The sequence below is a fragment of the Mirounga angustirostris genome, unplaced genomic scaffold (assembly GCF_029215605.1).
Source record: "Mirounga angustirostris isolate CCGP_5_RB_7025 unplaced genomic scaffold, mMirAng1.0.hap1 SCAF_3, whole genome shotgun sequence".
In the NCBI taxonomy this organism is placed as follows: Eukaryota; Metazoa; Chordata; class Mammalia; order Carnivora; family Phocidae; genus Mirounga; species Mirounga angustirostris.
The window spans coordinates 29,813,666-29,829,543 of NW_026991711.1; the positions used below are offsets into that span (position 1 = coordinate 29,813,666).

General features: G+C 42.9%; 2 protein-coding genes across 12 annotated transcripts in view; one reads left to right on the forward strand and one right to left on the reverse strand.

The window, feature by feature from the left end:
- Window positions 1-14,839, reverse strand: part of SCEL (sciellin) — a 311,451-nt gene extending 296,612 nt beyond the window's left edge. For both annotated transcript variants that reach the window (XM_054506373.2, XM_064585976.1), the window contains exon 1: window positions 14,693-14,839. The gene's annotated coding sequence lies outside the window, so the exon portion shown is untranslated. The remainder of the gene's footprint in view (window positions 1-14,692) is intronic.
- A 183-nt stretch (window positions 14,840-15,022) lies between these two features.
- MYCBP2 (MYC binding protein 2) overlaps window positions 15,023-15,878 on the forward strand; it is a 271,236-nt gene continuing 270,380 nt past the window's right edge. For all 10 annotated transcript variants that reach the window (XM_064585965.1, XM_064585966.1, XM_064585967.1 and 7 more), the window contains exon 1: window positions 15,023-15,525. In XM_064585965.1, coding sequence (XP_064442035.1) covers window positions 15,224-15,525 — 302 coding nt within the window. In that variant the 5' untranslated portion in view covers window positions 15,023-15,223. The remainder of the gene's footprint in view (window positions 15,526-15,878) is intronic.

Below are 15,878 nucleotides of genomic sequence, written 5' to 3' on the forward strand. Positions count from 1 at the left end.
TGCTAAGAACCACTAACTGAAATGATTATCCGTATAGTGACTACAGTGGTAGGTACTGGGAAAGGTAGAAATGAAATATAATCCATGCCTTCAAGAAATTCACAGCTCAATTGCCAAAATGAAGAAAGGAATGAAATTATAACATAGAGTGATAAATGTTATGATGGAGATGTTTTCCTGGCACTATGGTTGTACCATGGAGGACCAACAGTTAAATCAGCCCTGGGAAGGGTCAGAATAAGTTTCTTGGAGAAGTTAATTATTGAGCTGAGTTCTGAAGTGATCCAAGTGGAGAAGACAGAGGCTGAAAACTCCGGCAGAAGGAACAGCTTGTGCAAAGGCATGGCATGGGACAGACACTAGCAGCCATAAAGGTAACAAGGTAGGCTGGGGCCAGATGGTGACATATATTTTATGCCCTACTACATAGTTCATTTAAACATGAAGACAATTTTGTAGTACTAGTCAGAGATAATGCCATATGTTCACCATGCCATGATGGTAGCAGTTAGCTTGGGACCCTGTGACTTGTTCTGGGCATTGGATGTGGGTGGGAGAGATGAAAGCCTGGCCTTAGAGAGCATCCTCTGCAATCTTCTAATTCACTCTTCCTGCCTTGTGTTGGAGGCCACGAGGTCCAGATGGCAAAAGAGGGCTATCTGACTTGTATCAAATGTGTGAGGAATCAACTTTGTGTTAAGCCACTGAGGTTTGGGGGTTATCGATCAGAATTCTACCAGAAAACAAATCATCCCAGGTGGTTCAAATGAAGAGACTTTTTTTTTTAAGATTTTATTTATTTATTTATTTATTTTAGAGAGACAGAGAGAGCGGGGTGGGGGGGGGGCAGAGGGAGAAGGAGAAAGAGAATCTTAAGCAGGCTCCACACCCAGTGCAGAGCCCAATACAGGGCTCGATCCCACGACCCTGAGATCATGACCTGAGCTGAAACCAAGAATTGGACACTCAACTGACTAAGCCACCCAGGAGCCCCCAAATGAAGAGACTTTAAGGAAACTTTCAGAGGTATGGACAGGGTAAGGAAGAAACATGGGAGTCAGGAAGCTGTTCCCACTTCTACAATTGAAAAGGCAGAGAGGAAATAGAGTTATCAGAGCCCTGGGAGCTGGAGTCACAGAGGAGGAACAGCCCAGCAGGAACCCCTTTCACGAAGGGACATTGCCACTGCCAGAAGAAGGGGAGAGAGCCAGAAAAATACCTTGACCTGCCTTTTCTCCTGTCTTTCAGTCTCCGGAGAGGGTCTCCCCATTGGGCAAACCCAATCAGAATGCAGCCTTGGGAGAGCCCAGGTGAGGCAGTGCATGGAGCTCTAGCCTCCTGGGGCACAAAGCTGCTCAGTGAGGGGAGAAGAATGGCTCGGAAGGGCAAAGAGAATAAGCAGTTCACGGGGATTGTTTGTTGTGGCAGCTAACTTTAATGATTCCAATACAAAATCACTGAAGGCTTTGAAGCAGATCTTTAAAATAAGTTCTATTGAAATATAATTCATATGCCATAAAATTCATCCTGTTAAAGTGTACAATTCAGTGGTTTTTAGTATATTTGGACAGTTGTGCAATCATCCACACTATCTAATTCTAGAACAATTTCATCATATCCTCCCCACCCCCCCAAAATACCATACCTGTTAAGGAGTCCCTCCCTATCCCCCCTCTTCCCCAAGCTCCAGGCAACCACAATCTACTTTGTTTCGTGGATTTATCTATTTTGGATGTTTCGTATAAATGGAATCATACAATATCTGGCCTCTGTGTCTGGCTTCTTTCATTTAATATAACATCTATAAGGTTCATCGTATGTTGTAGCATGTGTCCATTTTTATTGCTGGATAATATTTCATTGCATATAATACAGTTTTCAAAAATGACAGCTGTGTAGAGAATAGGATGGACCAAACCAAAAATCAATGGCAGAGGACTGTGTGTAAGTTGGGGAGTGATCACATCCTCTAAAAGCATTCTCTTAATAGACCAAGAAATATGTTAGAGAAGATAAACAGCACTCTTAATCTCCTGTCCCCAAACAGTCTCTTTTCCTGGCTTCCCATCTTAGTGAATGATACCGTTATCCACCCAGAATCTGGGAGTCACATTAGGATCTTCTGTTTCTCTCACCCTCCACATTAGATCACTTTTTTCTGTGCATCTTACCTCTTGAACAGTCCTCTCCCCTCTATGCTGACTGCCTTAGCTGAGGCCCTCAACAGGTCATGCTGAACTACAAGTGCCTAACTGATGTCTTTTGTTCACGGTGCCTGATATGTTCTAACCATCAGGAGAATAATGATGATAGAAGATGGATGAAAAGGGGAGGAGCAGTACCTTATTTCATTGTTGAGTTAGGAAGCAGAAATTGGGCATGTATAGCCCCAGCCCCTTCCTCCTTTTCATCCTTCAGAGAACACACAATCTCTTCCCTATCATGTAAGGAGGACGACCCTGACAGTATTAAAGTGAGTGGATGACTGAAACTGTTAATATCTGGGGTTCAGGGGCACCTGGGTGGCTCAGTTGTTAAGCATCTGCCTTCAACTCAGGTCATGATCCCAGGGTCCTGCAATCAAGCCCCACATCTGGCTCCCTGCTCAGCATGAAGCCTGCTTCTCCCTCTCCCACGTCCCCCTGCTTGTATTCCCTCTCTCACTGTCTCTCTGTCAAATACATAAAATCTTAAAAAATATATATCTGGTTTCAGAAAAGAGAGCTTTTTTGGCTTTATATTAAGCTCTGTCTTCTTGCTTAGCCATTTTTGTAATAAAGATAAGTTTTTGCTTTCATTTGCTATAAACTTTTTATAATTTTTTTATCAGATCCTGAAAAAGGACTGTAGCACATACCAAATTTACTGTTTCTCAGTAGCCAAATGCAAAGGGAATCATGAACAATTATGAAATTTTTATTAATAAAAAGAAAAAGTATAGGTTTTAGGGAAAGCAATTTTTTAGTACTTACTTACAAGATGAAATTTAGAACATGGCTATGGCATGAATAATGCCATCAATATTTCAAGCAAATGCAATGACAAATTTTGTATATATTAATCACAGTAACTGTCCTAGTTTAAGTTCCCCAGGAAATCAGATCTGAAACAAGAACTTGCATGCAGGAAGTTTATTAGACAGTATACTTAGGAATAAAACCTGTAAAGAAGTGAAGAAAGCAAGTTTAGGTAGAGGGAAATGTTGAACTGAGGATCAGTTGAGAAGCATCAGCCAAACCCACAGAGAGCTAAGGAATTGGGATGACCTGTAGAGTTGTTCCCAAATTAAGGATTAAGGTTAGGCTCTTGTACCACTGCAATGTTAAGTCACTGAAACAAAATGTACCTCAGGGAGGGGACACAATCATGATCTAAGTAGCAACCCTCCACTGAAGACTACGCTCAGAGAAAAAGGGCTCAGCTGTGAGCTGTCAGCAGCCAACATATCTGACCACTGGGAAGTGACTCAATCACAAAGGGCAGTCAATGAGGGCAATAACCTATATCCATTTCAGTTCACTCCTAACATCACTCAATTTTATTTGCTTCTCTAGAGAGTTCATCCCATATACAGGATTTTGGGTTCTTTTTTTTCTGCAGAAACCTAAAAGAGGAAAATAAGTGGGATAAACCACTGTCCTTGTTGCTAGAGTCTCACTGCTACAACGGAAATTCATAATGACCCTCCTCCCCACCTGTCCTAGATTTCCTTTCCCTTCAGCTAGAACCTCTGCTAGTCTAGGTGGTCTACCTTGTAGGATCACCCACCCTGAGAGTCCTTGGCCCCTAGTCACATATTGTCTAAGGGTTCGTTGGGAGTAGGGCCACTACTGCTTTCACTCTGGGTTCTTGAATTCATATATTCTACCTATTCGGGATACAGTGCCATGTAATAGCTGTTAATTTAAGGTGTATTATGTGTAACTTGTGCCCCAATTGCACCTTCAATTCGATCAACAGCAAGTTCCGGGTGGCACTTTAGGGTAAGGGATCCAATGGACATTGTATTTGTTTCTTCTTATTGCTGTAACAAATTTACTAGGTTAAAACAAACCAAATTTACTATCTTATATTTCTGAAGGCCAGAAGTCCTAAAATCAAGATGTTAGCAGGGCTATATTTCTTGCAGAGGCTCCAGGGAAGACTTCATTTCCTTGTCTTTTCCAGCTTCTAGAGGCCACCTGCATATCTTTGGCTTATGGCCTTCTCTCCATAGTCAAAGTCAGCAGCATAGCATCTTTAAATCTCTCTCTCTCTCTCCTCTCCTTATCATCACATCTTCTCTGACTCTGTTTCCATTGTCACATTGCCTTCTCTCACTCTGACCAACCTTCCTCCTTCTTGTTAAGAGTCTTGTTGGGGCACCTGGGTGGCTCAGTTGGTTTAGTAGCTGACTGTTGATTTAGGCTCAGGTCATGATCTCGGGATTGTGAGATCAAGTCCCACATGGGGCTCTGCATTCGGCGGGGAGTCTGCTGGAGATTCCCACCCTCTCTGCCCCCCAACACTCCCTCTCTCTCTTTATCTAAAATAAATAATTTTTTTAAAAAACCTCTTGTGGTTACATTGGACCCACCTGGATAGTCCAATAAATGATCAAATAAATTCAGATAATCTAAGATCTTTAACTTAATCACATCTGCAAAGCCCCTTTTTCCATGTATGGTAACATATTCACAGGTTCTAAGGATTACAGTCTGGATAATTTTGGAGGTGGGGTCATAATTGAGTCTACCACAGACATATATCTACTGCCACACATTATTTACTATAAAGTGAACCCCCTGGTCTCAGACAATGCTTTTCAGGATCCCATATCTGTGAAACAGAACTCTGTAAGACTTCAGATAATGGTTCTGGCCAATGTGGGCAGGGAAGGCAAATCCATAGCAGAATATGTATCACTCCCACCCAAGTTGAATCACTGGCCTTTCCAGGATGGAATATAATCAATTTTTTTGCAAGTGGCTGGTTGGTCTTCTTCAGGGACCATGCTCTATTAAGGGCTTAGTGTTGGTTTCTTCTGCTGGCAGGTTGTACATTTGGCTGTGGCAGTAGCTAGATCAGCATTGTTAAGGCAGAGAACTAACTGTAAGTTCCATGTATAACCTCTGCACCATAGCTACTCAGTGCATGTGCTCTCTGTGCCCCCAGTGGGTGGACAAAAGCAGAGCCTAGCAGATATCAACTGGTGGAGTCATCCTGTCTATGTGGTCATTTATTTTCTCTACCATGATGGGATGTCCCTGAAGGGCATCACCATGTGATCTGATTCAAAGACTGCCATACTCCATGCCCACTCTCAAAGGTTCATTCACATGTCTCTTCCGCAGCCTTCCTTCTCCCCAGTCTTTCAATCTTTCTACTTCCAGGCCCCTACCAATTACCAAAGCCATCTGTCACTACCTATGAGTCTTACTTCAGGCCACTGCTCTTTATGTGCAAAATGGATGTTATGGACAATGCATGAAGTGTGAACCATTGGGAGGATTTTGCTTCATCACTATCAGATCATAGTGTAGCAGCAGTTCATTTCAGCTTGCACCTACTTACCAAGTCAACCTATGCTTGAACCAAACTCAGCCTTTCTTCTCCTCCACCAGCCAGTCTTAAGGGACTCCATAATCCCATGCAACCATATTGATTGAAGAGGCTCCAGGCCCCATTATTGCACTGGTACCTGTGCAATAATGGTTGATGGACATAGAAGTCTGGCCACACATCCATGCAGCTTACTTGTGCTCTGGCCCTGCTCATGTCCAATCCTGGATATATTACTTACTCTGACCATAGGTTTTACTGGGCCCACTAGACCTTATGAGTTAGTGGGTCTGACAAAACTTAGCTCCTTATAGGCAATTCAACAACTTGACATCTCATGGTGAGGTGCTCTGTCTCTATCAGGGTCCAAATAACCTACCAGAAGCCATTTTTCTATAGTTTATGATTTTATTTGCTAAAAGTTTGTTGTTGTTGTTGTTGTTGTTGTTTTGTTTTGTTTTTTTTACCTTGCTTCAGAACCCTTCAAACCCTTTTCTTTGTGATTTTCCTATGGAAATTTCCCATTCACTCCATAGCATCTTTCCCCACCACTGGTACATCTAATATCATAGGCGCTGTCATGTTGTATGGTCTAAGAAGCAAAACTGCTCCCTCCACAGAGATAAGAGATAATGCAGAGCCCTTTACTGTTCTGGGCAGTACTTAAAAGTTGGCAGCCATCTGTGTCATTCAGGAAATGTGTCAGAGCAATATTCTCAAGTAAATATTATGCTGCAGACTCAGAGAAGCTTAGCAAGTGTTGTCCCTCCTTTGTGGTAGGAAGTGTGAGATGTGATAACTTACCCTTTACTTTGCAGGAGATTTCTGACATGTCTCAGACCACTGGAACCCTAACTGTCAGCATTTCATTGTCTCTTCCCAGTATATCTATGGTGCTCAGCAAGAGTAATCTAGTTCCAATGTCTTTATAATGAACACTTTCCTTAAGCCTCTCAAAAGCTTAGGCTATTGCACCTACAAATGCATTCTATCTGCAACTATCCCATCTTAGTTCACCTCCAGTGAAAGTTTCAGCAATTGCACAGTTCTACCCATCTCAGGGCTATCACACTCAGCCTACCACCAGTGGACCAGTGATGGTCTGTTAGGTTTTTTGTTGCTGCATAATAGTACTGTCACAAACTTAGTGGTTGACTTTATCACACACTTACTATCTGATAGTTTCCGTACATTAGAAGACTGGACATGGCTTAGCTCTATCCTCCGCAAGGCTGCAATCAATGTGTCAGCTGGGGCTACAGTCTCATCTGAGACTCAGCTGAGAAAGGAATCATTTCCAAAACCATATGGTTTTTAGCAGAATTCAGCTCCTTGCAGGCTGCCAGACTGTGGGACTCAGTCCTTATTGGCTATAGGCCAGAGGCTACTACCAACAGCTCCTTGCCATGTGTACCTCTCCATGTGGTGGCTCACACATGGCAGCTTGTTCTTTCCAAGCCAACAAGGAAGAGGAGGCCCCAGCAAGGTGGGAGTGATAATATAATACTAACTGAATCACATATGTGTAATCGTGTACATCCTGTCATTTTTGCCATATCCTATTGGTTAGAAGAAATTTTCAGGTCCTACCCCACACAAGGGGAAAGGCTTATACAAGGGTAGGTATATTAGGAGATGGAGATCGTGGGGCCACCCTAGAAACTGTCCACAACAGATGGGATCCCCATTGCCAACCAACCAGTGGATGATCAAGCTCCAATATCCATCCCATTTTAGAGTTCACTTTTTCAGACCACTCCCCATACCAAATGACTTAAGTCAGTTTCCTTGGGAAACAGACTTAGAAATGGAGACTTGCATGCAGGAAGTTTATTGTTGAGTGCTTTCAACAATACTGCTTATGAATGAGTGAGGAAAGCAGGATGGGTCAAGAGAGAGAAAGAAATGGAACTGCAATGCAATTGCAACAAAGGCCTTAGCTAATTCCATGGAGAATTCTGGAGCAGGGATGGCTCTTCAGAATCACCTTGAATTAAGGTCAGAAGTCCAGATCTTTGTACACCACATCTACCCGTTATTTGATGCAGACTCCCTCTGGGGATGGAGTGGAACCTTGAGTGAGAGAGCTCCCTAAAGCCAAGAGTAACTTATGACAAGGGACTTAGCTGTGAGAAGTCAACACTGCAGAAATTAGGGGAATAAGTGCCTCAGATCTGGAAGGTTATCTGGGAGGCACATCACTGCAGAAATCTTTAATAAATCCAATGGCATGATATAAAATATCATTCAGTGAACTTTCTGATATTTGACTTGAATAAAGCAAGAAAATTTAGGACCCAGGGGAATGAGTGGATTTTTATGCTTTTACTATTTTTTCATAAATATTTCTTCTTTCAGGCAGACTACTCATAGAAACTAGATAGAAAGCACACTTTTTTGACAAGATGTTGGAGCTGGTGTATTGAGTAGGAACATTTTTATCTACAAGTAAAAAACAGTTCATTAACAGTAGCTGAGACAATTTAGAGTTCTTTTTCTTGCATTAAAAACAAGTTTGAAACTTTGTTCAATGACTTTATAATGTCAAGGCCAATGTCAGTGATGTTCTTGGCCTTTATCTCATACCTCTTGTCTCATGGCTACAAATGTCAGCCATCCTGCCCATTTTTAAAGTGGAAAGAGAGACAGAAGCAGTAAGAACAGATTTTCCTCCCTCTTGCTGCCTGAATTGTGTCCTAAAGCCAACCCTAAATGCAGGAGAGGTTCACAGAGAGAGTATTTCACTTTTTCCAGTCTTTAAAGTAGAGGCAGGCAAGGAAGGTGGTGGGGGAGGTGGATTTGGACTGGGTGTGCTGAATCAATCAACTTTGTTTTCAAACCAGGTTTCTGTTTTGCTGACTGAACTCAGAAGCACAAGCTTTAAAGACCAGATATGAGATGATAAAATGCCATCATTTGGCTGAGAAGCCAAATCAAGTCTATTATTTGGATGGAAGACTATCCATACCACTCAGGTTCAAACACGAAAACAGAAAGGCACATGCCAGGTCATTAAGAGAGGGAATTGAATATGAGGAACTAATTGCAACAGTAGTGAAGGAGCTGAAAAGCCCAATGAAGGACAGAGGCATCTAAGGATTGATAATTGCAGGAAGCCACTATAATGTCTAGAGCTGAAGAGACCAAAGGAGGAGATGCTATTACCAGATTCTGTGAGCTGGGGCTGCCCAGGGAGAACTGGTTCCACAACAGAGGTTACCTGGCTAGAACTGGATCATGGAAGGAGAAGTTGCCCCCCAGGAGTAGAACCACAAAGGACATGTTGCCCAAAGCAGAAAGAGAGGTGGGAGTAGGAGGTCTGGAGGCATGATTTTTCCCCTTTCCACTTCCCAACCATCTGTCTCACTCCATTGGCTGAATCTAATTTGAAGCTAGCTGGCAAGGGAGCCTAGAAAATGTAGTTTGCAGGGCTCACTCCCTTGCTGTACAGAGCAGAGCAGGGAAATGGAGAGGAATGCACTCAGGAACAAATAAGCATATGACTGCCACTCCATCCCACCTGCATGTAGAGGTGGACTTTAGGAATACTTGTATGGAAGCCACAGTTTTTCTCCAGAAGCAATGTTGTCTTTGCTCTACCACATAAATAATTTAGTTCCCAACATGTGACATCATACAGATAAGATCATTCTGTCTAAACTAAGAAAATATTGTCATCAAAAATTAATTTAGGTAAGTATAAACTATTTTTCATGTATTATATGTTTTAAAAACTTTTAAACAGCTTCTGGCCCAGTATGAAGGCAAACCTGATATGATAAAAAGGGGCAAAATCTTTTTAAGAGAATTAATTATGAAGAACTAATAAATCAATTTATTTTTACTTTCTTTTTTTTTCAATTTTTAAAATTTTATTATGTTATGTTAATCACCATACATTACATCATTAGTTTTTGATGTAGTGTTCCATGATTCATTGTTTGCGTATAACACCCAGTGCTCCACTCAGTATGTGCCCTCTTTAATACCCATCACCAGGCTAACCCATCCCCCCGCCACCCTCCCCTCTAGAACCCTCAGTTTGTTAGTAAAAATATTGATCAAAAAAGGAATTTGAACCAAGTGGTGCTAAAACTGTCATGTTAATTACAGATAAATTAACAGAGAATGTGAGCCATGGATGGTATACAATTTTTGACCCTAGAAGTGTACCATAGCCACCAGCCATTTGAGAAGAAACTATGATCTGTTTTGACTATTATGTGTCAAAATGCAACAACCATCAGCTAGAATTCCAAAAACTCACTGAACTTAATGAAAGTAAGCAATATGTTTTGTGAATTAACAAATCATAGGAGAGCAGAGTGTTTTAGGGAAACAATCTTTGGATTCTATTCTTCTTGTCATGTCAAGATACAGTAAATCTGTGTTTGTGAAAAGGACTCTGTTAAAAAAACATACTTCCAAATCCAAGTGTATATAACTCAAAGTGTATAACTGTTTGTTTCTTCCTCTGGCACAAGATTGGGATACACCTCAAATAAGGGAGACCACACATACTATTAATAATAATAGTTATGCCTGACAGGTAGTGTGCTAAGCAAGTCCTTCATATATATTATTTAATGTAATCCTCAAAGAATCTAATGAAGTAGGTGCTCTTATTATCCTCATTTTATTGATGAGAAAACATAGCCTGAAAGAGGGTACATGTCTTTAAAATAAGATCACGCTTAGTATAATCATTTTAGAGCCATTTAGTTATATCCCGATATCTGGCTTAGCCAAGAACTATCTTAAAAACAATAATAAACTGGGGGTTCTGGAGGGGAGGGGGTGGGGGGATGGGTTGGCCTGGTGATGGGAATTAAATAGGGAACGTATTGAATGGAGCACTGGGTGTTATAAGCAAATGATGAATCATGGAATACTGCATCAAAAACTAATGATGTAACATATGGTGATTAACATAACATAATAAAATAAAAAACAACAACAACAATATATTTCAAGGAAATGTTGATATGATAAAATTACTATTATGTAAGAATTTCAATAGTCCTTTAGGGTTTAGGAAGATATGATTTAATTATTAAACTATTTAACCTTAGTAATAATGACCAACCTAATAATTTATAAACCACAGTGAAGTTTTCAAGGTTAAAATGCAAGGTTCTTACATTTCTCTTTCAAAGAGTTATACTTTATATGCCTTTATCATTTGTAAAGCTTCTTTTGGACTAAAATGCATCACAACAATAAGATTTTTAAAATATGATTTGCATTCAAATATTTATTAATGAATTTCACATACTTCAAAGAATATCCTCACATTTCGAATAATTTTTCAGGGCTGAAAATATCCATATTTACCTCAAGCCCCCTAAATCTAAATTTTTGTTTATAGAAAAACATAAAATCTGTATCTTTAAAAACTAATATGAATAAAAATAAAAAAGCATTAATTCTTCATGCCTACAAATTACAGAATCTTCTAAGGCTCTAGAAATAACATATGTTTAAAGCAAGAGGTCAAGATATCTAGGGGATCCAATATGCAATTTTTGTTTAAAAGAATTTAAATTACCATGTTGAATTTTTTCTGTTCATTTTGGAGTATTAAATATAGTACATAAAATAATTTTCATTTTAAGTGCATATGGTCATTTTGTCAAGAATGTAGAATCATGGTCCCTAAGGGAAGGTTACCAAAGAGTGAAATATTTCGTCACTCTTCAAGCTTGAGCATTTTTTTCCTTCCAAATTGTTCTCAGCCACTAAGTTTGTTTTAAAATGGTCTCAGCTACCAATTTTGTTTTTAAATGTTCCAACACTGTTGTACAAATTTGGGAAACAAACCCGACTCTTGACTTGACCACAGCATTTTCAGCAGTCTCCGTGTTCCTCATAACATACGTGCTTCCTGTGTTTGTAATCTTATAGCTTTAGTACAATATTAACCTTTTAAATGAAACTAACAACATCAATCATTGTCCTCTTACATACACTTTATGGTTTCTGCCTGTTATTTACTACATCGGCGCTGATGGCTTCCTTTAAAAAAAACACCCCCCCAAAAAATATCCTTAAAGATATAGAGTACAAAAAATACAAATCTGAAGAGTTTAGAAAATTGTACTCCCAGGTTTGCAATTGCAAGTGGAAAAGAGAGACAAAATCTGTGATTATACGCATGAAAGATGAAGCCACAGTCTTACACAATCAGAGGAGAGATGCTTTTGAGAAAGGAACATGATTATCAACCACAAAGACTAAAAAACACTACGCATGTGTTTCACTTATAAAATGGGCAAAGTCAGGATTTGCCTTAGTTCAATGTTATTCTTTGCGGGCGATTGTGTCCAGAAGTCTTGTCTAGCCAATTCTGACACCCAACCCGCCCAGTGCTCCCTCCACCCTCCCTCCGAACCAAAGGCACACACCCGCCCAGCCTGGCCAGAAGATAAAGCTAAGATGGCAGCGCGGAAAGTACTGGAGCCGCGCTCAGTGGGGCTGGAAAAACAAAAGCAAATCTCTCTATATTCTTTCATTCTGCATTTTCTTGAATAACAAGAGCCCCCTACCCCCACGCCCACCACATAGGCAGTGTGAGGCATTCAGTAGTAGTACGCGCAGGATGGGCAGGAGGGGACTCTTGCTTTGCATGCGGCGAGAAACCCACGGCTCCCGTCTGCAGCGACGGTTCAGGTGCCTCTCGCGACTTGCCTTGGGGACCACCCTCCCCTCAAATCCCCTTGGCAGTGGAATTAAGGGTGACTCCAAATGCCCTTTCGTTCCCGGCATGCGCCCCATTCCCCACCAACCCAAGGGAACCTTCCCAAGTGCCCAGCTGCCACGGCAGTAGCTGCAGCAGTGCCCAGGCAGGAAAGAGGAGGCGGCGGAAGAGAAAAAACTGCATTGGCTATCAATTTGGAGTAGAGCGGCCGTTGCCGCTGCCGTGGAAGGAAATGCGGCCAACCGCACCAAAAACGCCACTCTCCGCCACCTAAGTGAGCATGTGTGCGACTCCGCGCACGCCTAGTTGCACCGCTCAATGACAACGGGTTTCGCAGGAAATTATCCAGTTACCGGGTTTTTGCGTGTACCCAGAAGGCTCAGGAAGAGGCCTGCCTGGGACAGAAGCGTGTGGTAAAAACTGAAGCGAAACTGAAGGGTGGGAAGAACTCTGAGAACCGTGCCACCGCTGGGTTCTATCCCCATTAGAAACTCCGAAAGGGCTGTGCCTGAGCAAGCCACTACCTAAACCTGAACTGGAAGTGCTTCTCTTTGCAGGCGACATTCATTCATTCATTCATTCATTCATTCAGCCAATACATGGTTCTCTCTTGTTTAGGGCCAGAGCCTGTACTAGGAGCTGAGAATGTAATGGGGGAACAGACACAGACACCGTTACTGTCCTCACGGAAAAGTCTAGTGTTTTGTTCTCTGTGTTACAATTTGTGAAAAGCCATGTGCCAAGGTGGACATCCTAGATGTTTGAAGTCCTCCTACAATCTCATGCAACATTAGTTTGACCATTATTCAGAGGATGAAATTTACCCAAAGACATACAAATAGCCTAGTCAGGATCTAAATTCTGGTTTGTCAGAGCCTGTTGGCTACCTGGCTGGCTCATCAACAGTAATGAGCCCTTGCAGCTCCTACTTGTTCAGGCCTTTAACTGTACTAGCACTTCACTGCTTCAATACCTTTACCTTGTCTTTGGGCTGGGGGTGAGGGGGAGCTTCCTGTGCAATGCTGAGGTTTAAAACTGTGCTGAAGCATCAGGACAGGAATTTAGTTTAACAAATAATTACTGGTGACCTACTATGTGCCAGTTTCTAGACTAGGGGCTGAGGAAGACACAAAGATAAATAAGAAGCTCTTGTTTATGAGCTCATAGTTGAGGACAAGGACACAAGTACAAAACCTGTTTAACAGGACTACTCACAGTGCTAAAATACCATGACTTCCCATGCCGGTCCTTTGTCCCTATGTTTGTATTATCCCACTTGGAACTATCATTTTTTTAAAATCAAAATGACATCCATATGTTAAAGCCCCAGGTAAAATGCCCTACTTTAGCACTCTGTCCCCCCAAAAGCTAGAATTAATTTATTTCTCCACTCCTTGTTTATACTTTTCAAAATACTAAACAAGGTTTTGGGTTTCGTTTTTTGAGAAGCACATTTGTGGAAAGGGCATAGACTTAAAAGCTAGTAAGTAGAGGGGTGCTTGGGTGGCTCAGTGGGTAGAGCAGTGGACTCATGGTTTCGGCTCAGGCCAAAGTCTCAGGGGTCCTGGGTTTCTAGGAGTGTCCCCCCTTTCCTGTGCATACAAGCATGCAAGCCCCCCCAAAATAAATAAACAAATAAATCTTTTTTAAAAGAAGCGCCAGTAAGTAGATAAAATAGTACTGGGAATGATAGGATTAGGAAATGATTTTTGTCAGGAGTATGAATTAGGTGAACTCTTCAAATTGAGAGTTAAATGGAAAAACTTAGGAATCAGAATTCATTGGCACATGCATTTCTAGAGCACTTACTTATAAGGGGTTAGTAGAATACCTTGGCACAAAGGACTCAGCAAATGTTACATTTTAGTAGATAAAATGATAAGATCTTTGGTAAATATGACATTTTCAGATGTTACACATAGAGTTAATAGCTTCAGGTCAGATTCAAGAATTATCTCTACTAATGTAAGTCTGGGCAGAAAAAGAGAAGCCATTAAGTGACCACTGTCAAAGAGATAAAAGTGGACTCTAAGGATGAGTGTGGGGTCAACATAATATGTCAGAAAAGCATTAAGGTTTAGCTCTGTGGTAAATGTTGAGAATAGAACTTAGGAATGTGAATTATCTGTGAATTCTACTTTCTTATCTGTGAATTCTACTTTCAAAGAAAAGAGAATGCACTAGCTTACTACCTGTTTTTCGAAATAAAAGCCATTTTAATCCTAATGATAAAAAATCCAAAATAAAATCGCCAGAGATACTTCCAGTTTGGCTGGCCTTCTCTGCCTTTGATTCTGAATTAACCAGCGCTGTTCCCAGTAAATCTTCATGATGGCAGCACACACTTTGAGAAAAAGTAGCAGAAGAGTGCGTAACACTCATTCTCCGGCGGGGGGGAGGGGGCATTCCCTCTTCCAGGTCCAACTTCTCCCACCTGGAGAGGAACCCCATTACCTGAAGCCAAGAGCCTGTAGCTGACAGCCTTCGCAGCACTTTCCTTACTCTTCCTCAAGCTGCTAGTAAAATCCGGAGAAGTGGATTTCTTTCAGATTCCACACAACTCAAACGCCCCACACCCAAAGCCCTGGGGCAGAGGGAGTGGTGGCGAGGGGGGGTGGGGAGGGAAACGGGCCGGAGTTACTGAGCATGTGCGAGCAGTGGCGCATGCCCAGTGCGGACGGCAGCTTCCCATTGCGGGTAGCCCCGGCGGTGGCAGCGGTGGCGGCGGCGGCGGCGGCGGCACCGCCTCCTCCTCACACTCCCGAGGTGGCGGGGTTAGATGAGCAGTCCCAGTAGCGGCGAGGGCGGCACAGGGGGGAGAAGGAGAAGACGGAGGAGGAGGACGCTGTCTTTGTAGTCTCCTGCTGCGGGAACGAGAGGCCGTCGCCGGAGCCGTCGTCGTTGGAAAAGGGCTGTGTGTGCGCGCGCGTGTCTGCTTGCCCGGCCCGCAGGGACGAGGCGGCGGCGGCGGCGGCGGCGGCGAGGATGATGATGTGCTCAGCGACTGCCTCCCCCGCCGCCGCCTCCTCGGGGCCCGGCGGGGACGGATTCTTCCCAGCCGCCACCATCTCTTCCTCCCCGGCGCCGGGGGCGCTGTTCATGCCGGTTCCCGAGGGCTCCGTGGCTGCCGCGGGGCTGGGGCTGGGGCTGCCGGCCGCGGACTCCCGGGGTCACTACCAGCTGCTGCTGTCAGGCCGGGCCCTGGCCGACCGCTACCGGAGGATTTACACAGCTGCGCTCAGTGACAGGGACCAGGGGGGCAGCGGCGCTGGACACCCAGCCTCCAGGTGCGTCTCCAGTGCTATTCCTTGGGCCACATGCCGCATGTGTGTGCGTGCGTGTGTATGTATGTATGCATGTATGTGTGTCTGCATACCTGTTTACTGAGCTGTCTTTCTGCAAGCGCGTGATGCTGGCTGGTGGAAGCACTTACTGAGATAGGGTGCGGTGGCAACAATTTCTACCCTGTGTGTGTGACTGGCTTTGTGGGGGGTTAGTGAGAGTGGGAGGTAGCATGTGATGTTAGAAAAGGTGATGGTGCAGGTCGGTTATGACACGTGTGTGTGTATTGTTGAGGAGGGAGGAGGGATTGGTAGAGGGTAAGACGGCATTGCACGGAGAGAATTTGCAAGAGTGGTGA